At 53.8% G+C, this 21,787-nt stretch overlaps 8 protein-coding genes across 8 annotated transcripts; 2 read left to right on the top strand and 6 right to left on the bottom strand.

The window, feature by feature from the left end:
* Positions 1 to 372: 372 nt before the first annotated feature.
* PG994_003739 (mitochondrial 54S ribosomal protein bL19m) lies at positions 373 to 1,196 on the bottom strand (the record flags this gene model as incomplete). The annotated part of the gene is made up of 2 exons (XM_066855148.1): positions 373 to 917; positions 1,004 to 1,196. The coding sequence occupies 2 exons, from the start codon at positions 1,194 to 1,196 to the stop codon at positions 373 to 375; spliced, it is 738 nt and encodes a 245-aa protein (XP_066719426.1).
* Positions 1,197 to 1,534: 338 nt separating this feature from the next.
* On the top strand, positions 1,535 to 2,578 carry PG994_003738 (uncharacterized protein; the record flags this gene model as incomplete). The annotated part of the gene is made up of 2 exons (XM_066855147.1): positions 1,535 to 1,652; positions 1,722 to 2,578. The coding sequence occupies 2 exons, from the start codon at positions 1,535 to 1,537 to the stop codon at positions 2,576 to 2,578; spliced, it is 975 nt and encodes a 324-aa protein (XP_066719425.1).
* Positions 2,579 to 2,984: 406 nt separating this feature from the next.
* Positions 2,985 to 4,253, bottom strand: PG994_003737 (uncharacterized protein; the record flags this gene model as incomplete). The annotated part of the gene is made up of 3 exons (XM_066855146.1): positions 2,985 to 3,527; positions 3,548 to 4,005; positions 4,118 to 4,253. The coding sequence occupies 3 exons, from the start codon at positions 4,251 to 4,253 to the stop codon at positions 2,985 to 2,987; spliced, it is 1,137 nt and encodes a 378-aa protein (XP_066719424.1).
* A 737-nt stretch (positions 4,254 to 4,990) lies between these two features.
* PG994_003736 (uncharacterized protein) lies at positions 4,991 to 8,875 on the top strand (the record flags this gene model as incomplete). The annotated part of the gene is given in 6 exon segments (XM_066855145.1): positions 4,991 to 5,028; positions 5,106 to 7,073; positions 7,088 to 7,584; positions 7,604 to 7,929; positions 8,015 to 8,450; positions 8,580 to 8,875. 6 exon segments carry the CDS (start codon positions 4,991 to 4,993, stop codon positions 8,873 to 8,875), a joined length of 3,561 nt encoding a protein of 1,186 aa, XP_066719423.1.
* A 1,049-nt stretch (positions 8,876 to 9,924) lies between these two features.
* PG994_003735 (ATP-dependent RNA helicase dbp2) lies at positions 9,925 to 12,467 on the bottom strand (the record flags this gene model as incomplete). The annotated part of the gene is made up of 7 exons (XM_066855144.1): positions 9,925 to 9,986; positions 10,055 to 10,204; positions 10,259 to 10,387; positions 10,866 to 10,973; positions 11,026 to 11,994; positions 12,055 to 12,176; positions 12,343 to 12,467. 7 exons carry the CDS (start codon positions 12,465 to 12,467, stop codon positions 9,925 to 9,927), a joined length of 1,665 nt encoding a protein of 554 aa, XP_066719422.1.
* Positions 12,468 to 13,595: 1,128 nt separating this feature from the next.
* Positions 13,596 to 15,580, bottom strand: PG994_003734 (thiamine biosynthesis protein (thi-4) protein; the record flags this gene model as incomplete). Its single annotated transcript, XM_066855143.1, has 7 exons — positions 13,596 to 14,039; positions 14,100 to 14,180; positions 14,270 to 14,315; positions 14,414 to 14,958; positions 15,028 to 15,110; positions 15,180 to 15,361; positions 15,480 to 15,580. The coding sequence occupies 7 exons, from the start codon at positions 15,578 to 15,580 to the stop codon at positions 13,596 to 13,598; spliced, it is 1,482 nt and encodes a 493-aa protein (XP_066719421.1).
* A 953-nt stretch (positions 15,581 to 16,533) lies between these two features.
* Positions 16,534 to 18,012, bottom strand: PG994_003733 (cytosolic regulator Pianissimo; the record flags this gene model as incomplete). Its single annotated transcript, XM_066855142.1, has 1 exon — positions 16,534 to 18,012. One exon carries the CDS (start codon positions 18,010 to 18,012, stop codon positions 16,534 to 16,536), a length of 1,479 nt encoding a protein of 492 aa, XP_066719420.1.
* A 458-nt stretch (positions 18,013 to 18,470) lies between these two features.
* Positions 18,471 to 20,603, bottom strand: PG994_003732 (cytosolic regulator Pianissimo; the record flags this gene model as incomplete). Its single annotated transcript, XM_066855141.1, has 1 exon — positions 18,471 to 20,603. The coding sequence occupies one exon, from the start codon at positions 20,601 to 20,603 to the stop codon at positions 18,471 to 18,473; it is 2,133 nt and encodes a 710-aa protein (XP_066719419.1).
* Positions 20,604 to 21,787: the final 1,184 nt, after the last annotated feature.

Here is a 21,787-nt window from a genome sequence, read left to right as displayed (position 1 = left end):
TTCACAGGCGTTGGGGAAGGTTCGTAAAAGGGATATCTAGTATAGACTAGACTGCCCAGCAAGATTTTATACGTATGCAATGCAAGAACGTCAAGCAGTCACGGTGTTGCCTCTCATTGGCTTGTAATATACATCATTTCAGGGATTTCTGTACAGTATTGCCCTATGTTACAACTTCAGGGGTGTTACATCGGCTTTCATCTATTTCAGAGGGTCGCGAGAGTCTCCTATAGCGATTGGCCGGCCTTATATCCTCGTACAGCGTGGCGAAGGCCCCTTGGATACTATAGAGTTTGTCATCGTATAGCCACCTCCTCGTCTTTCGCCCACTTGGCGCGGCCAACATAACAACACAGACCAGCAGGGTGCCCCTTATTTGCTGCCCTTGCTGCCCTTGCCGCCCTTGCCCTGCGTACCTCGGCCCTTGTTGGAGCTGAAGACGTTGCGGGAGCGGCGCCAGGCGGCGACCAGGTGCTCGACGTTGCCCATGTCGTGGCGCGGCTTGCGCATGAAGTAGAGGCGGGCGCGGCGCGCGCGCTTGGGGCGGCGCCAGATGATCTCGATGCCGAGCACGTTGGGGCTGTAGATCTTGTACCACATCTCGACGCCGACCTTGGTCAGGTGGTTGCGCAGCAGGATGGCCGTGTCGACGCCGGCGCGCTTGATCGACAGGCACACGCCCGCGAACGGCTCGCCCCGGTTGGTGGTGACCTGCAGCACGTCGCCGGGCTTCGCGGCGTCCGGGTTCTTCTTGGAAAAGAGCGCCGTGCGCGTGCCCGTCCGGTCCAGGCGCCGGATCTGCTGCGCGTGGTACGAGATCAGGGCATCCGGGTGCGCGGCGCGGGCGGAGGGCGGGGGGGCGTAGACGGCGAAGGCGGTGCGGATCGGTTTGCCGGGTGTTTTGGAGGGGATGACATCTGGAGTGAGTGGGTGGGTCAGCTATTTATTTTCCCCTTTCTCTTTCCGATTGTGCAATACGGCGTCGAGTTTGGGAAGAGCGTACGGAATTTGCTGGGCTTCTTCGCTGCCAGAGTCGAGATCGGTGGTGGTGGTATGGATGATGATGCTGCCATCTCTGATGCTGTTGGGGTCGTCTCGGTGGCCATTGTGCGAGCCATGAATTGCTGCGCCTGCCGGTTCCTTCGGAGGAGGGACTTGAGGGGCCCGAGTGGCCGCCTCACTGGTTGCAGCATCATGGTGTGTCTGGTGTGGTGTTGAGGATCTCGTCGATCGATTTCCTTGCCGCGGGCGAAGCTCTATGCTTCCTGGATCTCGAAATTCTGCAGTTGCAGGGGCTCCAAAGAGGTGCAGTGATTGGTCCGAAAACTGGGGGCGAAAGGTTGTTCCGGGTGCGGATCGCGGGTCAAGCTTCCCCAGGGTCGCGGGCTTGTACTGGGAAATTTTATAGTCCAATTGGAGAGGTGGGAGAGAGAAGTGAGAGTTCCAATTGCTACCTAGCCGACGACGACCCCACGACGGCCAATATTCAAGACAACAGTTTCGAGGCTTTGATCTGTTGCGCCCAAACTTCAAGATGTCGAGGAGACCGATAATAGGCGCTGTGAACGCCAGCAATTGTGCGTTCGAGGCGGCTACAAGGCGGATAGCGACAAATCAGCTCCGAAGCTTCAGTTCAACACCGTCGAGAAATGGTACGCAACTCTCAGCATAATTATACGTGAAAATATGTTTCTATGGTGCTAATCGGGTCTCCTTTGCAGCACAGCAAGTAGCGCACTTCACGCCCACATCGTCAACCCAACTCGACGAACTCCTCTCCACCATTCGCATGAAGATCATCCTTCCTTCCTATCTCTCCTTGACGCAGCGCAAGCAGTTGATGTCGAAACGCTATGAGAAGAAACTCGCTGCGGACCCAGTCATTATCGACATCGACGGCGAGATCCTCAAGTTCCGGTACCTGGACCCGCTGCACGGCGGGCTGCCGAACACGCAAAAATCCGTCATGAAGGCCGTCACGTCGTTCGAGACGGAGGACGACTTCGTCAACCTGCGCCCGCTGCTCGAGGGCATCCACAACACACGCCAGAGGCTCGATGCCGACTTCTGGACCAAGATGACCCGCGTGATAGGGGCCAAGGGCCACATCTACGAGATGATCGAGTGCGCGCGCCGGGCCAAGGCGACGAGCTACCGGCTGGACAACAGCGAGCGGCTCAACGAGATGCTGCTATACGTGCAGCTGATGGCGGTGGAGAGCGGCTGGCGCCCGAGCCAGACGGAAAAGGCGCTGCGCTGGTCCGAGATGATCATCGAGCTCCTGGAGACCGAGGCACATCAGCCCAGGTCGTCACGGGCGAATGGCAGCAATGCCACTGCCCTGTCCTTTCCGCTAGCGCACGACCCCCAGGTTCTTATTGCGCCTTTGCATCTGGCCTCCGCATTGGTGGTCAAGACCGGCGTAGAGACCGAGAGCATCCTGGAGAAGGTGGACAAGTACGCCAGAAATGTCGTCAGGCTATGGCCCGAGGGCAAGCAGCTGAAGGAGCTGCACAAGCCCGAGCTCTACCAGGCCCGGAACGAGATGGCATACCTCACATCCCCAACAAATTCGTGACCTTGGCGACCCCGCTTCTCCATGGTTTGGAGTCCGCCGTACAGGTAGTGAAGGAGCCTGAGCTCCTGCGCCAGTTACAATCCCGACGCGACGTACTGTCTGCCGAGGTGCAGACCGCGCGGAAGTCTGCGCAAGCAGAGGGTAAGGCAGGCCGAGGCGAGAGTGTGTATGGCCAGTTCTACGAGGCATAATCACCTTGAGTGTTTGATGTATATCAGTATAGATTAGAACTTGGCATGAGCCACACTGTACAAGCACTTGAGGCATATGTAATATCACAAATGTACCAATTGTCTATATGCATTTTCTATTGGGCCAATTGAGTGATAAAAGCTCGCTATGTACATATGCTACAAGCGAAATCACCCCAAATCTTTTTTTGCCCCTTTTTTTTCTCTTACATAATTTACGGCAGTACAATGTATTTCTCCAGGTGCTTTGGTATCGCGCCCAGCAGATTCTTGCTCTCCAACCATTTTCGCGAAAATAGACGGTCGGCGTACCGGTATGCGCCGTCGCAAAGGACCGTCACGACCGTGTGGCCGGGGCCCATCTTCTCGGCGACCTCCTTAGCCGCTACCACATTCAGTGCGCTGCTGGCACCCAGATACAATCCCTCCTCGTCGAGGCACCGATAGACCATCTCGATGCTCTTCTCGTCGCTGATGTTGAGGCTGCCATCGATGGACCCGGACTCCATCTCAGGAGCCAGGTTGTCCGTGATGCGGCCCTGGCCAATGCCCTCGGTGATGCTGGACCCGGAGCGGTCCTTGAGCTGGCCACCCGACTCCATGTACGAGTGCAGCACGGACCCGGGCGGGTCCGCCAGGAAAGACTTGACGCGCCCGCCCGAGATCTGCTTCAGATAGGCCGTGGTGCCCGCCAGCGTGCCCGCGGTGCCCGTCGCGCAGGTGAAGGCGTCGACCTTGCCGCCCGTCTGCTCCCAGATCTGGGGCCCGTGGTCTCGACGTGGGCGCGGCGGTTCGCCGTGTTGTCGAACTGGTTGGTCCAGACGGCGGCGCCCTTGCCCTGCTCCGCCGTCAGGCGCTCCGCGTGCCGGCGCGCCTGGTGGTTGTAGTTGTCGGGGTTCTCGAACGCCACCGCGGGCACGGGGCAGACCTCGGCGCCCAGCAGGCGCAGCAGGTCGATCTTGCCTTGGGATTGCGTGTTCGGCATGTAGATGACCAGCTTGTAGCCCCGGGACCGGCACACGTGCGCCAGCCCGATGCCCGTGTTGCCCGCCGTGCCCTCGACTACGGTGCCGCCCGGCTTCAGGAGGCCCCGCTCCTCGGCGTCGAGCACCACGTACAGCGCGGCGCGGTCCTTGATCGAGCCGCCAGGGTTCATGAACTCGGCTTTGCCCAGGACTTCGCACCGGGTCTGGTCGGAGAGCTTGTTCATGCGGATCAGAGGCGTGTTGCCGATAGCTATATGACGTAGGAAAAACGCTTCGGTTAGTTCGGGGATGTTCAATTTGGAGGGGGAGAGGGGAAGAATGGGGGCAAGTAGCTTTGGCGCATGGAATTGGTTATCACATACCTTCTGTTAGGCCCCTCGAGACCCCTTGCGCCTTGGAAATAGCGATACTCCTCGGGGTAGGGGGGTGAGCTGCGGCTGGGGTAACCGCCCGCCGCGCCGTAGTGGTGGCGAACCGACGAACACTTTGCCGGAACATGGTCGCAACTGGCCGTATCGAATATACACTGGACCTCGGGGAAGCTGTTAATTGAAGTCGATAGTCACAAGTAGAAAAGGAAAATATATACAAAATCAAGTCACCGTAGCTGGCCGTCTAGATAGGTGGCTTAGAAATGTAAAGTTATAGCGGGGCCTCTGTCGCCGGTCAGAGGCCGAAGCAGCTGCGAAAGGACGCAATTGCGATTGAAACAAGTTCCCGCCCGCCTGTACGAGGTACTCACCTAACGTAACTCAATTGCACGCCCCGCCAATAGCTCGTGCCAAAATCATTCAGGCTAGGTCCCAGTAAACAGGATCAGAGAACTGCCAACCTGCTTAGTAGCTGTACCTGAGTTTGGCCTTTCAGAGAGCCAATTGCCAGCTCTAACCAGTGCTATTAGCCTCAGTGTGGCTGGTACTAAGGTTAAGTACCTAGGAAGCTGCGACTGATCTTCCCACCCCACGCCAGCCAAGCCAAACCAAAAAAAGGGCCCCGTTATTGATTCGCGAGTTGGACGCGTCTCTCGTCGCTGCCGCTTTTTCGTCTTAGCGATTAATTGATGCCTACCAAGAGCGTAGTAGTACACCGCACTCTTTGACCTTTTGCACAACATACCATGTCGAACACCTGCGACCACTGAGTACGTCTACACTATATGCGATTTTGCGCGACAGCCTTTCCATCAATTTTGCGACTAGTATCGCGCTGCCCGATTGGCAGCACCCGACGCGACCATGTATATTAAGCAGATCATTATCCAAGGCTTCAAGAGGTGCGCGCCGCCCCTCCACCACGCCCCAGACTGGCACCCCGTCCGTCCGCGGCGCATGCATGCTGACACACAAGCAGTTACAAGGACCAGACTGTCATCGAGCCCTTTTCGCCCGGCACCAATGTCGTTGTCGGACGTAACGGTTCGGGCAAGAGTAACTTCTTCGCCGCTATCCGCTTCGTGCTGAGCGATGCCTACTCCAACCTGGGTCGCGAAGAGCGACAGGCCCTTCTGCACGAAGGCTCGGGCTCTGCCGTCATGTCCGCCTATGTCGAGGTCATCTTCGACAACAGCGACGAACGATTCCCCACCAACGGCAAGGAGGTCACTCTGCGGCGCACAATCAGTCTGAAGAAAGACGAGTGGTCAATCGATAAAAAGGCTGTTACCAAAAAGGAGGTCATCAACATGCTCGAGTCGGCCGGTTTCTCAAAGTCCAACCCCTACTATATCGTGCCGCAGGGTCGCGTCACCACCCTGACCAATATGAAGGAGTCGGAGCGATTGGCCTTGATGAAGGAGGTGGCCGGTACCAAAGTCTACGAGGAGCGCCGCACCGAATCTCTGAAGATCATGGCCGACACGAATCATAAGAGAGAACAGATTGACGCCCTGCTACAGTCGGTGAAGGACAAGCTCGACGAGCTAGAGGAGGAGAAGGACGAGCTGCGCGATTACCAGAACAAGGACCGCGAACGAAGATGTCTTGAATACGCCTACTACCACCAGGAGCAAATGCTGGCCAATGAGCTATTGGAGAAATTGGACGACGACCGCCAAAATGGGATCGACCAGACCGACGAGCAACGTGATGTGTATAACGCTGGCGAAAAGGTCATTGCTCAGTTAGACTCGGAAATCCACAAGCTGCAGCAGCAACTAGAGCTGCTTCGGTTGGACAAGCGACAGCTGGACGAAGACCGGAGAGAGGCCTCTAAGGCAAAAGCCAAGGCCGAATTAGCCGTCAAGAGTCTGTCGGATAGCGCATCTGCGCAACAGCAAGCGCGAGACCAACACGATGCGGAGATGGAAGAGGTGAGGGCGGCCATCGCCTCCAAAGAAGCCGAACTGGCGAAAATCACCCCGGAGTACGAGAAGAGGAAGCGGAAGGAGGCGGAGATCAAACAGCAACTGGACGCGGCCGAGGCGAGTCGACAGCGATTGTTCACCAAGCAGTCGCGTAGCAGCCAGTTTAAAACGAAAGCTGAGCGAGACGCGTGGTTGAAGAAGGAGATTGATGAGCTGAATATCACCTTGAGTCAACAAAAGGCCAACCTCTTGGACGCGGACGAAGAGGTGAAGGCCATCGAGCAATCCATCAAACAACTAGAGACGGAAGTCGCAGAGCTTAGAGCCAGGAACGAAGGGTTCGGTGCCCAGCGAACGGCCCTGGCCGACGAGGTCGCCAATGCCAAGGACACTTACGACAAACTGGACGAGGAGCGAAAGCTACTCCGTCGAGAAGACGACAAGCTGGAAACCATCCGAGAAAATTGCCGCTCCGAGATGGCTCGTGCCGAGAAGGAGCTCTCCCATACGATGGACGGTGCCACATCCCGCGGCCTCGCAAACATCCGGCGAATGCAGCAAGAACAGAACATTGAGGGCGCTTATGGCACATTGGCAGAGCTCATGACGGTGAGCGAAGCTTATCGAGTGGCTGTAGAACAGATCGCAGGCACCAGTCTATTCCACTATGTGGTGGACAACGAACGGACAGCAACATACTTTGTCACTCAGCTTGAAAAAATACGCGGCGGTAGGGTCACCTTCATGCCCTTGAATAAGCTGCACCCCAGGCCGGCCAATCTTCCCAGAGCCCAGGATGCCGTTCCCCTAATCAACAAGATTGAGTTCGACCCCCAGTTCGAGAAAGCGTTCCAACAAGTGTTCGGTCAGTCGGTCCTGTGTCCCAATTTGACCGTTGCTGGCCAATACGCACGGAGCCACAACGTTGACTGTATAACTCCCGATGGTGACATCGCGGCTAAGAAGGGATCGATGACCGGTGGTTATATCGACCCAGCAAGTCTCGTCTGGAAGCTGTCCGTGTGGTCAGTAAACTACGAGATGAGTTTGAAGAGCTTGTCAACCAGTCCTCTGAAATCAGGAAAAACATTGAGAAGAAGGATCAAGAGATTACTCGCGCTACGGGCGAGCAGAAAAAGCTGGATCTGGAACTCAGCAAAATGGATAACGGCTACACTTCTATGCTGGCAGAGCTCAATGCCAAGAACGGCCAGATCGTGCGGGAGCAAGACCGCCTCGAGGCGGCCATGAAGCGGCGCGATGCTGTCGACAGGAACATGAAGGAGTTTGGCGACAACTTGAGTGCTCACGAGGCAGAGCTAGCCTCGGATTTCAAGAAAGCGCTGACAGCTAACGAAGAGCGGCAGCTGGAAGATCTGAGTGGCACTGTACGAGACTTACAGAAGCAATGGAACGAGACCAGTAAAGCCCGCCGCGAAATGGAAGGACGCAAGCAGATCCTCGAGGTCGAGCTGCGTTCGAATCTGCGTCTCAAGCTGGATCAGCTGACAGCCCAGGCCTTTGAGGGTGGCTCTTCTCGGGGAAGCGGCGATCTCAAAAGAGGCCAGGCGCGAGCTCAAGAAGGCGCAGACAGCAGCTACTGCGATTGAGCGCAAGATCCAGACCACCGAAGAGCAGATAGACGCCGCGTCGTCGCGGATTGAGAAACTAGAGGAGCAGAAGGCAGCCAAGGAGACTGAACAGCAAGGACTCGCGAGGAAGATTGCCAAGCAGCAGAGGAAAATGGAGAAGAGCATCCAAAAGAAAGCGTTGCTCCAGACAAGGGCTGCCGACGCCTCGAAGACTATTCGTGACCTTGGTGTGCTGCCCGAGGAGGCGTTCGACAAATACGAAAACATGACACAGGAGAAGGTAAGTTTTCCTGCATGGAGAGAGACTCGAGCTCCATCGATTTGCAAGTTATGTGTCAGCTAACAGTGGGTTTCCAACTACGCAGGCTCAAGCCCGACTCATGAAGGTCAAGGAGGCGCTCAAGAAGTACCAGCACATCAACAAGAAGGCGCTGGACCAGTACAACAGCTTCACGACGGAGCAGGACCGGCTGCTGAAGCGGCGCAAGGAGCTGGACCAGTCGCAGGAGTCCATCGAGGAGCTCGTGGCCCACCTGGACCAGCGCAAGGACGAGGCCATCGAGCGTACCTTCAAGCAGGTCTCCAAGGAGTTCGCCACCATCTTCGAGAAGCTCGTGCCGGCCGGCCACGGCCGCCTCGTCATCCAGCGCCGCGCCGACCGCCGCATGGACCCCGAGGACTCGGACGAGGAGCAGCGCGGCTCCATCGAGAACTACACCGGTGTCGGCATCAGCGTCTCCTTCAACTCCAAGACTCAGGACGAGCAGCAGCGTATCCAGCAGCTGTCTGGTGGGCAAAAGAGTAAGTTTTTCTTCTGTCCTTCTTTCTTTCTTTTATCTTTCCGCCGATTGGTTACCCATCCCGGCTTCCTCCTACATTGCCTATCTGTTTGGATCGACGGGAAAACAAAATACTGACAACAAATAACAGGTCTTTGCGCCCTATGCCTCATCTTCGCCCTGCAGCAGGCCGAGTCCTCCCCCATGGTCATCTTCGACGAGGTGGACGCCAACCTGGACGCCCAGTACCGTACCGCCGTCGCCAGCCTGCTGGAGTCCATCTCCAAGGAGGCCGGCACCCAGTTCATCATCACCACCTTCCGCCCCGAGATCGTCCACGTCGCCGACAAGTGCTACGGCGTCCTGTTCCGGAACAAGAACTCCAACATCAACGTCGTCAGCACGGAGCAGGCCCTGGACTTCGTCGAGAACCAGGCTCCCCGGTAGAACAAATCGTTCTAGGAGAAGAGAGCGGTGGGAATGAGGTGGGGGAGACAGAAGTAGGAAACCATTAACGTGTTGCGGTCCATTTGTCTAAGAGGGTATTTTTTGGTGAAGTGTCCGATGTTACCATCAGCATTCAAATGGTCGGAGTAGTGCGAATGGGTTGATTGATGATGTATAGATGGGTTTAGGAGTGCTTCTTCCTGGTTGTATATTAAGAGGAAGGAGAATTGCTTTTTCCACAGCGACAGTTTATTGAGAGAATACTGGGATGCTTCGGTTTTAACCTCTTAGTGTTTCCGACGTTCTAGTCGCTATTCAGAATAATATAACGATTATGGCTTGATCAACATGTAATCTTTCTTTTCCTCTATTTCAGCCAAGTGTCAGTTTTAATGACGGGGACACCAATGCCAGTGTTCACGACGATAGTTACTTCATTTTATTTTACAGTTATTGTTCTTAACTATGCTATGCTATCTGTCCTGTGAGCATGCCTTCGTCAGATCAGAAGCTAAGCCAGCCAGGAAATATCTACATCAACACATGGAACTCGGTTCAGGCTAGGATTTCTGGTGTTGTACAAAGCCTTCGGTCTACTCGATAGGCGAGTAGACTGATTATAGCCTGATCTTGGTCATAAGCTTGGGTCAGTAAGAGCCAAAGCCTCGGAAGCTTCAGGTCTCTCGAGCGTCCCCAGACAATGCTTCCGTGGCATTGCCGCTTAGTGCAAGCTGTCGTGTCCTCGCAATCTAAAAAGGGAGGGCCAGAAAAAAACAGAAAAGAAAAGACGCTGAAATCCTCGTGCCTCTACGATGCAACGTGAAGACTTACCGAGTACGTTGTGACTCGGAGTCTCATCTCAGCAAAGAGATACACACTGATGCAAAGGAGGTACTTTACCCATGTCTAAGAGCAAGCAAAACCAAAACCTCTATCCTCGACGCCAACTTTTTTGCCGTTTCTTCTGCGAACGTGAAATGGAGAAGCAGTTCACATATCTGCTTGCGGGTGCAGTTTACGGATTAATGTACCGTGATGGCATCAAAGATTTACCATCTTCGGTTTCCTAGAGGCATATCGTTAGCACCGGTGTGTCCGCCGCCACGATGACCTGAGTGTTACGTCAGTACGAGACTGATGGTCGACAAAGGAATCTCGTTGAGGGGAATGAAAGCTTACCTCTACCGCCACGGCCACCTCCCCAGCCGCGACCACCGCCGAAGCGACCGCCACCGCCGCCACCGTACCGAGCCATCTCAGCGAGCTTAGGGTCAATTTGCTGCTTTGCTTCCGTCAAAACATTGACCAAGTCACGAGCCTGCTTCGAGTCTGTATTCTGTTAGTAAAGGTGCGATTGTGAAGGTGTTGGAGAGGGCAACTCACTGTCAGTAGTGAACAGGGTGATGGCCGTGCCTGTTTGACCGGCACGACCAGTACGGCCGATACGGTGAATGTAGTCCTCCGAGTTGTTTGGGTAGTCATAGTTGATCACGTGAGTGATGTTGCGCACATCTTAATTGCATAGGTTAGCGTCATCATAGCAAGGGGATGTGTAGCACTCCCAAAGACTGGTTGTGTCTAAGTATATAGTTCCGTGCTTTTTCTCCTGGGAGAAAGGGGACTGTCTGTTGCGACAACATGCTAAATGCCAGGCTTGGAGCAGATTCAATACGGCCCGGGTCCTCAGGGAGTTTAGGAATTTTTGGTTTACGACAGCTTGACAGAATCAAGGAATGCCAACAATTCCGCGCTTGTACCTTGAAGAAAGCAAGAGGTACAAGAACGAAACCCATGTATAACAGCGCAATGGCGGTCATATCATGAATCCCAGTCACCCATAGTGTAGGAGAACCGCGGAGCACGAAGAGGTCAGGCAAGTGCAGCGCAATCGAGAAAGCCCCTAGACATACATGAGAGTAAAGCACAGCGAATATAACACTGCTGGAAGTTGCTACGAGGGGAGGGGAGGGGGGGGGGGAGATTATCATACCAATACCACGCGAAGCCACATCGGTGGCCACCATGATGGGGCTTTTGCCGGTCTTGAACTGGTCAAGGACCCAATCACGCTCATTTTGTTGCTTGTCACCGTGGATAGCTGGAACAATGTTAGTGGAAGTAGATCGCAACAAGTGGGAAGAGAGACGTACAAAGTGCTGGCCAGCCGTCTTGGCGAAGGAATCGGGTGATGTCGTCAGCAACACGCTTGGTGCCGACGAAGAGGAGACACTTATTAGCCTTATCGTCCATGATCTTCTCGAGATGTTTGATCATCTTTTCACGCTTCTCGCCCTCTGAAACAACCTCAACGATTTGAGTGATGCGGTGGTTAGCAGAGAGATCCATGGAACCAATGTTGACTTGGATGAAGTCGGTCTGGAACTCGGAAGCCAGAGCGCGAACCTCCTTGGGCCAGGTAGCGGACCACATAAGGGTTTGACGATCAGGTCGAATCTGGCTGACAATCTTGCGAATCTGGGGCTCGAAACCCATGTCCAACATGCGGTCGGCCTCGTCCAGGACGAGGTAGGTAACGCGGCGCAGGTTGGTCTTGCCACCTTCCAACATATCGATCAGACGGCCGGGAGTGGCAATGCAGACCTCGACACCCTTAGAAAGGTCGCGGATCTGGGGACCACGAGGCACACCACCGTAGACGCAAGTGTTTCGGATGCGAGAAGAGCGACCGAACTTGGAAATCTCCTGCTGAATCTGAACAGCCAGCTCACGGGTAGGAGCCAGGATCAAGACAATAGGGCCATCACCAGGTGCCAAAAGAGGTTGGGCGTTGATGTGAACGATGGCAGGGAGACAGTACGTAAGAGTCTTTCCGGAACCGGTCTCAGCAATACCAACGACATCGCGTCCAGAGAGAGCCATGGGCCAACCCTGCGATTGAATAGCGGTGGGGGCAGGGAAGCCTTGCGCCTTCACTTCATCCATAACGTATCTAGGGAAACCAGCCTCGTCGAAGGTCTCGACAGGTGTGGGAATGTTGCTTCCGGCGACAGTGACCTGGTGGTCGCGTCGGAACCGGTCGATATCTGCTTGCGAGCGGTTGGCAACAGCCTCGTCCTCCTTGTAGAAAGACTTCTCGAACTTGGGCATAGTGCTAAGATCTGTAGGTTTTGCATGTCAATATGTGCATAGGCAAGGAATCGAGTAGTAGGTTAACTCACCCCAGCTCTGCTTCTGTAAACCGGCGCCGAGGTTGGACATTCTGTCACCACCACCGCCGCCGCCGCCGTAGCCACCACCACCATAGCCGCCGCCGCCGCCATTGGAGTAGCCGTTGCTATCACTAAATTGATGAAAGTCAGCAATGAACATGGACATGTTGAATACAAATGAAGTGGGAGCCAAGCGGATCTTCAGCGTGTCGCAATGGCCAGGTCCCACCATTACTCGCGTCAAACGTGAGTAAACACGGAAATGCAAGGTAAAGAGAGGAAGGAAGCAAGACATACCCATAGCCACCACCGCTGCCGCCGCCGCGAGAACCGTAGCGATCACCACCGCCGCGACCACCGCCGCCGCCGTAGCCACCACCACCGCCACCACCACCGCCGTAGCCGCCGCCGCCGTAAGACATGTTGACGGAGTTGGGTATTTTGCGTGAAGCGTGTATGTGTGTGTTTGTTTGGAGGATGGTATTGACGCTCAGCGCAATCGGATTATTATGTGCTTTCTTGTGTTTTGATGTTTGGGGGGATTCAAGTTGTTTCGGATCTGCGATTAAATCTGCGACACGTTTTGATGCAGACGAAGTAGGGTAGAGACCGAAAAACCTGATGGACTTTTCTTAAGAAAGAGAAGATGCGTGAGAGGAGAAAGAGGAAAGTCACACAAAAAAGGTGATGGAGATGGATGATGGGAGTTGGGTTTTGATGAAGCCAACGGAGATTAGTTGAGCAGCGACAAAAAGACAGGGAAGAGGGAAAAAAAATTAGGCAATCGCTGCTTACCAGATTTTTTTTTCTGCCATTCCTTTCAGTTAGCAAAGTTAGGCAGGTCCAATCGTGGTCTAGCTAGTCAAGAGAGTGGGGCACATGCACGAGTCCCTGATTGCTAAACTAGTCCAACCCAAGATAAGCTCCGGTGGAAACAGATTCCTGAGCTCCCAGCACCCCACCTGCACTGGCTTCAAGTCGGCATTGCCAGGCTCGCCAGGCGACTTTTTCTAGTGGGTTTAGGGGCGAGTCGATGAAAAATAAAAATAAAACACACACACAGTAGCCGCCCACTAGCAAGCAGGCATTTGATGGATACTTGTATGATCGGTGAGCGGAAAGGAAGCAAAGTCGCTGTTTTCGGTGGCCGCAAGAGCAAACACTGCCTTCTGCCTACTTTTATCTACGACCTGTAGAAAGAGGTACGATCTCGGTAATGAAATGCCTAAGTATTGGTTGACGGATGTGTGCAGGTGTGCATGTATTTATTTACGCGTTATTGGGCCAAAAATCAAAACATTGCTGCCCGCCAACACCCCGACGTGCTCGCTGGTTGATGTCGAAAATATCAGAATAAGGGCCCTCCTACTCCATATCATGCGGATGTCCCCATTGACCCTAAAGAGACCGTTTCTAACCTAGTCCCTGCGGATCTGCGGACACTTATGCGGAAGGGAACATCTCCCAGAATCCAATCTCCATCTACCACCACGCCCATCAGGTCAGTATCTATATATCTCGCTCGCTCGTCTCCGACGCCGCCAAATCTCTCACATCGGGATTCCGGGAAATACGCAACTCACCTTGGTACCGTGTATAAAGATCTTGACCAGCTCCTCCACCTGCCCCAAGTTCAACCCGCTGGCATGCCTCTCCATGAGCGCACGGCCCGTCCTTACCGCCTCAACAAAATCCTCGGCGACGTAGTTGCAGATCCACTTGTAGTACGTGTTACCCTCGCGTTTGGTCTTTTGGTTTTTCTCGTCGTGGAGGGCCTGGCCGATGGCGCCGTAGCCGAGCAGGCAAGGGGCCAGGGCCACCTGCAGGGCCAGCCAGTCCGACGACATGCCCACGTCCAGCACGTACCGCGTGTACGCCGTGCAGGCCTGATGCTCCTCGGTGGCCTCAATCTGCTCCTTGGAGATGCCAAAAGAAGCGCAGTAGTCGAGGTGTAGGCTCATCTCGGTGTTGATGTGTGTCACGATTTTGGCCCCCTAGATTGGCTTTCGTGATCAGTAAATACCATCTTTTGTGTTCCGAGAGTAGGTGCCTACCGCTGCTATATCTTCCATACTCTTCGCCTTGTATGAAGCCAGCGCATTGGCTCGCGCGAAATGGACAAGATACAAGTAGTCCTGGATCAGGTAGTTCTTGAACGACTCGAGGGGAGTTCGCCGCTCCCCATGGCGAGGACAAACGGATGGTTGACAAACTTATGCCACACGGGGGCCACGTCGGGTCGATCTAGGAGGTAGTCGACAAAACGGTCCCTGTATAGTATTAGCAGCCCATCGGCCTTACTAGTTTTCTCTCACTTTGCTTGTTTGTTGCCACAGCACAGCAAAGGCAAGGAGAGCAGGATACTCACGGCGCAAACGGTAGGGTGTACATGGAGTGGAAGTGGTTCAAGGGACCGTTGCCCTCTCCATAGCCAGGCGCAGATCGGATAGCTGCCTCGACGTACGCACAGGCGGCCTTAACAGCCCGTATAGGCTCAAGTCCCATCGATAGGTTCGCCGCCACGGCCGACGCGAGTGAGCAGCCTGTCCCGTGAGTGTTCTTGGACTTTTGGTAGGCGCCCTTGATCCGCGTCACGCTGTCTGCACCGACGAGCACGTCGTACACCAGCTCCTTCTCCTCCTCCGTCTGGGCCACTGTGCCATCCCCTTTAAACGGCGTGTGGCCACCCTTGACCAAGACCCAGTCCGGGCCCAACTGAAGGAGACGTTGGCCCAGTTCCTCCAGGTCATCGACGTTTTGGACCTCCGGGGGTTCCACTCCGGATACGGTCAGGAGTTTCCTCGCCTCGGGGATGTTAGGAGTAACCATGAAAGTCTGGGGCAGCAAAAGGTCCCGCAAGTCATCGACTGCCTCTGTGGGGAGAAGTGGCGCGCCCGTGGTTGCCACCATGACCTGGACTCTTCGTTAGCATGCAGCAAGTGATGCTTTGCTCTATGATGTAAAGTCATTCAATTGACCTACCGGGTCCAGAACCAATCTGTTCACATCGTAATCTGCGAAAGCCTTCGCTACCATTCCAATAATCTCGGATGAGGCCAACATGCCTGAGCCGCCCATAGAAGTTAGAGGCCGGACTCCCATCACGACCATCGAGTTTCAGAGAGAAGACTCACCGGTCTTGATGACATCGGGTTTGATGTCCTTGAACACAGCATCGATCTGTTTCTTCACAAACTGAGCCGGAACATGATGGATTTCGTCTACCCCCAACGTGTTCTGTGCAGTCAATGCGGTTGTGGCTGTCATGGCATAGCAGCCATGAGCTGCCAAGACTTTCTGATCGGCCTCGAGACCCCTAGATTGCGTCTTAGCCAACCCTACCCTGAATCGACCCGAGGTCCGATATGCTCAAGCTGTGTAACCTTAGAGAGCAAACATCGGGGTGTTTATCCGCAAAGGGGACAATAACTTACGCGCCACCCGAACTGTCCGAGCCAGCCACCAACAAGACCCGGCCCCGAAGTTCCGGGTTGTGCGAGCTCGCCGGCGGAAGCTGCGTGTTACTCATACTCATGGCAATGCGAATGCACAATAATCTTCTCGAATAGCTGTGCCCCGAAATGGAAGATGACGGGTAAATGGTCTGCTTCAACAATCCCGATTATCGAGATGCAAGTAATCGGTAAGTGATGACTGGTCCAATATTCCAAATGGGGTACGGAGGGAAGTTGTCACGGATGGTTGAGCTCTGTAGGTTTCAAAGGAGCGACTGTCCCGCAAGCCCCCGTCGGATGTTTCCAGGATTGGTGTACACTTCGAGTGCCCCTAACAACCCCGATATCGAAGTCGACAATCCACCGTCCTTGCCTTCAGCCAACTATCTTGGACCCTTAGCACACGCTCGAGGGTGAACCAATGGTACGATGTCGCTCCTTAGGACGCCTATAGCGGGGATTGGTGGGGCATACGGAAATAGGGTGTTTCTGCCACTGTAAAAGGATAAAGTAGTGTGTCACAAGTGTCGTCATGTTATCCAGCGCTTGAGAATCAACTACCTCTTTAGGGCCATGTGGGCAGGAACACTCAAGGCTTACTAGCTTCCAGGTAACATTACCCTTACATAAGAAACATTCACTCTCACACTGGCGGCAGTCTCGTCATCACCTTGGAGCCCAGAAGAAGTTGCAAGCAGTTAACAGTAACATAATAATGTCACCCTCCAAAACCACCCCATACCAACGCCCAACCCACATTGCTTTTTTCGCCCAAGGTACCATTCCGGAGTACCATCTACGCCCTGTGCCGTCCTTTGAATGCTGCTTGATCGAGTAATATACACACAGATAATCACAAACTGCCAAAGCCAACGCCTGCTGCTCTCCCTGGGCAACTCCAGCGGCACTATGCAACCCCAATGACTTCCATTTCCCAAATGCCCTTGGGGATCCCCCATGAAAAAAACTACTGCATCACCATTGGGATTTCCGCCAGTATCCAAAATCGATATAATAAAAGTGACCTACGACCTTAGATGGAAAACTTTTGTGTCGCAATAAAGTCTCTCTCGAGTTCGGCAGGGTCACTGATGCTCCTCTGACGCTCCGTCTTCTGTTCATCGCCAGAACTACTACTTTCCACCTCGTCCTCGCTTTCGTCCCCATAGACTATGTTCCTCAGGACACTCTTGTCAAACAGCTCGATGATCATATGACGATCGCCCAGGCGGTAATGGTGGTTCTCGAGCAGCGAGTAAACTCGCTTGAAGAGTGTCGGCTGCCGAAAGCCGGGTATTTTCTTTTGCCTCAGAGTGAACAACTCCTGCTTCGCCTTCTTGTACAGCACCATATTGCCCAACTCAATCATGAGCTCTAGGACTCTCTGATTGGTCTCATCAGGGTCCTTCATAACAGCGGGCGGCGATTGCACAATGGTCTTCTGTGTATCGGGCAGAACCACGGAGGAAGCCGTCTCGTGTTTCCAGGGCTCAAAAGAGAGGAATTTGGAGAGGTCTTTCGGTAAGCAGAAACCAAGGGATGTACCAAGGGGCGACGTATTGGAATCCCATCCGAGCTCGGACAGAATCTCCAACCCATGCATGGACCGAGAAATCAACCCGAGTACAAAGAAGGCCGTTCCTCGCAAACTCATCACCTCATGCGTCTCGGCAATCTTGACAATGTGTTCCACGACGTCCGTCGACTCTAGGAAAGGGGCTCCGAGTTCCATGGACCCTACGTTGCCAACAGCCCACATGCATCCTTTGACTTTGGTGAGCGTCTCAGGGTCCTCAGCCTGCATGCCATAGTCTCGTATTGTAGACGCAAACTCTTCAAAATGCCCCTTGTCTTCCAGGAGCCTGCATCCTTCCTTTGTCCGTGTCAGTTCGCGATAGAAATGAGGTGGTACATGGCTATCATGGTCTGCCTCCATTTCATCCTCGTAGATGCTCAAGCGATGAGGCTGGTCGTCTGGGTTCTCCAGAAATGACCTGGCAAGACTGGTTTCAATAAGACTAACGTAAGAGTCATTACGACCGAGGAACCAATCGTCCATCTCATTGCTGATGTAGTCAAGGCCATCAAGATAATGGTATCCAATCGAAGTAGACAAGAACCGTAAGAGTAAGGGAGCACCTATCTCGCCGAGGTGATCTAGCGCTGGTCGACACTCCACAATGTACTCAAGTAGATGCTTGCTGTTGCATGCTTTCTCGAGAATCTTGACTGCAGTAGCACACACTTCAACCTCGGGATCATAAAGCTGCGTTACCAAAAGCTGAATGGCCCATTTAGAGTCTGAAACAATCTGTCCCGATGGGGTGACTCGCTGTTTGATGGCATATTTTCGCAGCACATTGGTGGCATGAATTCGCATGTCTTTTGTGCCAGCCGTCAACGCCTTGGACAAGAGCACCCGAGGATGACCCTGGAGACTGTAGTCAAAGTTGGTTAATAGAACCTTGATCAAGTCTGGCCGTTGCTTCAAATCAACAATATGGTACATCATGTTGAAAATGCGCCATCGTTCAAGCAGCTGCAGCCCCTTTGTATCACCACTTAACACTCCTAACATTGGGAAGTACCCTGAGCAAAGGGTGTCGGTTAGATTGTCTTTCGCAAACATTGGGTACTGTGCAGTGAGGCCACTGGTCTTTTCAGTAGTTAGTAGATTGTTACAGTGGCTTGGTCAGGCTGGAGAAGCACTTACAGGGTCGCACTGAGCCATGCACTCGGCAATTTGTCTCAGGAGCTTGTTGTCGGCCAGATATCGTAATCCTTCAGGGGTTTGCATCAACGTGTGCATCAGAGCACAGCCGACCCGAACATATTTCTGTGTAGTACGGGTGCTTCTGTAGGCAGAGAACCTATACTTGAAAGGTCTGTAGAAACTCATCACCCTCTTTACGAATTTTGAGGCTTTGATTGCTTCCTCGAGCCGCTTTCCGTTCGTTAAGGGCCCTTCAATTATGCGTAGACAACATCCCAGTTCCACTTCAACGGATTGGAACTGCCCAGCACTCCAGAGTCAATGAGTAGCTGGCGGAATGTAGCATCGTCGGTATTCAGCGAGGTGTTACTTTTTGGTCCGTCCTCGACTGAACCATGCTGCTCATTTGTGCTCCTCAACGACATATTGCCTTGAGAGAAATTCGTTGGCGACGACCGGTAGAGTGTCCTACTCACACTGCTGATCTGGTAAACGACACCCGTAGCGTTAAAGCGGTTATCCTGCTTGAACTCGACAGCCGCAGAGAACAGCTCTGGCAATAATTGTAGTTCACTACTCCACTCCGGTGGTAGCAAGCGACTTGCAAGTTTGAGGACCTCGCCAATCAGGAGTGTCGTCTTTCTCTTCAACGGGGGGTTCCCATTATCCTGAGCGACCTGCAGTAAGTTGGGCATCATTCCAGCTTTGACTAGAATAGCCAACAGCAGTGCAGTGTAGTGCTCCACAAAGTTTTGTTCGGCACCCTCATCTTCACACATGGAGTCCCCCTTGGCCACGGTGGTTGATTTCAAGGTTGCTACTCTGCCATATGTCGTTAGGCGCCTCCCAGCAAGGAACGATGTCGCCCAGGCAGGAGGTTTAATGCGAAGGAGGGAAAAGAGCAAATCTATCACCGTCTCACGCAGCGCAGGATTCGGTATGATCAAGCTGGAAACCAGAGATCCAATGGCTCTGTAGTTGTGCATAGACAAGGTCATGAGTCCCGACCAAGATTTCAATGCGGTTGCAATAGCTCTGGAGTTCTGTTTCACCACGTTCTCGTAGGAAAACAAAGCATCGGTGAACACTGTGAACATGACTTCGAGTTCGTATCCCGCCCGCAGATATTTGCGTGTTTGAGGGGCATCCAGCAGATATAATAGGGCAGAAGCCAATGATTCAGGAGACTTGTATGTTCCCTCGGATAGGGCCTCGGACAGCGGTGAAATACCTCCACACGCAACAAGTAGAGCAGGATCTCTTAGGAGAATCTCTGCCAACGTTTCGATGCAAATCGGACGTAACCTGTCATCTGGATGCTCAGCAACTGAGGCAATGGTCCTGACGACCGCTCGAGAAATTTCTCGAATCCCGTCTTTGACGTCGAGGAATGCCCGTACAAATTTGAGAGCTTGTTCGCGCTCTACGTCCGCTTTCCGATCCTTGGCTAACGATACCACCACCATATAGTCGGTATTGAGGCTACGGATCTTCTTGAGCGAGGAGACGTCAGAGATAGCGTACCGAATCATTCGATAACCTGCTGCCACAACCTCTCGGTTGTCGCTTAAGAGCATCACTTGCATCCGATCTCCAAAAACAGACCATACCAAGTCATATTTTAGTGTGGGGTACCTCTTAAACAGATCGACCAGGCTGTTGGCACGCCCTACGTAAAACTCCGGAGTGAGGCCTTCCACTTCGAGTGCTTGCAATATTTCAGCAAGGGCGAAGCTTGGCGACTGCTCCGTGTTGTCCTCATAATCTGATCCTGCGCCACTGCGGGATGCGCTAGGGGGTGACCGTACGCCGTTATTCTGCAATAGGCCCTCATTGCGCGCTCTCGTCGGTGTAACCGGTGAGGCCTTTTGACGCTGAGCATCCGCAAGTTTATTTCTGAGATCTTTGATTCTCAGGTTCGATGAGTTGAGCTCTGCCTCGACGCGAGTTCGCTGCTCCTTGGTTTGTTTGGCCTTTTTGATGTTCAAAGCTTCGAGGAGGTTCTCGCTTCCTTCCTTGATCTTCATCTCCCGGCCCAGTGCCTCCTTGAGCGTATTGATCGTCTGGTCAGCTATCGAGCCATCGTCCTCCTCCAACTTCTCAAGGTTATAAACGTCTGCTCGCGAGCCGGCCCTCGATGCTGTTATCTGACTTCGCAGATCCGAGCTGAAACTTCCTGGTGCCGGAGCCGGGTTGAGAGACGTGCCTCCTCGTGCTGCGTAAGACGAAGCAGAGCCGGCACCGTTCCTTCCACCATTTGTGGAGGAGGGTGGCTGGAGTCCATCGCGATCCAGACTTGGGCGACCCGTCGCGACTGAAGAAGCTGCTGATGTACCTGGCGGTGGTGGCGCCAGAGACTTCTGGGTTGGCGTAGCTGACGTGCTCAGCATTGTGGAAGACCCAACCTGCTGTCCACCATGTGGGACATTCGCCAAGGACTGCTCATTCGATATAAGATTGCATATGGCTTTCGAAGACAAGGCGGGAACCAGGGGCTCTCTGAGTGCTCTGCCTTATGTCTTTTTCAGAGAGTAAGCGCTGCCTCAGATTTCTAAGGTAGTGCGTATCCTTTCGCTCTGGAGAGTCGTCTTGATCGCGGGGGTCGTTTCGAAGTTCGAGGTAAAACTGTTGCCCGCTAGTAAAGCAATAGGTGAAGAGCCAATGCGCTTCTGCTTGGTGAAGAGTCGCGCCCGATTTGTCAATCGTGTACAGCTTCGCCAGGTATTGCCAAGAAGGTGAGAGAGGAGCTGCGGAATAGAGTTGGGCAGCAGAGAGAAGTGGAAGCGACGTCTACGACTGCCGAATGCACAGGAACGACTTCCTGCTATCAGAACCCAGACAGAGCGCTACTGCGGGCCGCGATAGTAGTAGAAAATGTCGGCTCTTGCACAGCTGAGGAATTCGAAAAAATGCCCGTCGTGATTTCGGTTGTACGATGGCGCCAACATCAAGGGTACGGACGTGATATGCTGCGTCGGGGTTGGTCGCAAGTTCGTGAATCGAGTGTCGCTAACCTTAGAGGTACCTAAGACAACCCCGATTGCCAGCTGACAGCTTGTCGGTGAAGGGCAGAGCCAGGTCGATTGTATGTTGCACATCGGCCGCAGCAGCAACTGGATCTCGCGTTGCTGCAGAAGTACCCAAGGACCAAGGTAGAATGTGGACCTGGAGTCGGCGAGGTCTGTATCAGAACGTGGGAAGTGGGATCCGCGCAACTTGTGCCAGTATCCTCCAAACGAGTGTCCTTTGAACCAGAACCAGAACAAGGTGCGATCGATGACCAAGCTGCCTTGCAATCCTCACATGGGCGATTGCCAGCAAGACTCTCTAGAGAGATATTGGAAATGAAGAGAATGGGTCACGGCAGAATATCATTTCCAGTGCATCCGTGCAAAGCTTTGCGCCATGGTTATCAGAATTGAACCTTGGTTATTGATCCGATGTCTCTGATGCAGTTGAGCAGGCAGTGCGCCCGCCTGCCCGCGTTACAGAGTGCCGAAGCTGATTCAGCGACAGGGGGGTTTTCGGGCGGCACTGGATTGGTAGGTGCAGCAGTAGTGTCGCCTACCAATCC

Source organism: Apiospora phragmitis (assembly GCF_038363925.1).
Source record: "Apiospora phragmitis strain CBS 135458 chromosome Unknown utg000004l:1.0-3135199.0:1.0-3139288.0, whole genome shotgun sequence".
In the NCBI taxonomy this organism is placed as follows: domain Eukaryota; kingdom Fungi; phylum Ascomycota; class Sordariomycetes; order Amphisphaeriales; family Apiosporaceae; genus Apiospora; species Apiospora phragmitis.
The sequence above is the reverse complement of the archived record's forward strand: the minus strand, read 5'-3'. Positions and strand labels throughout refer to the sequence as shown.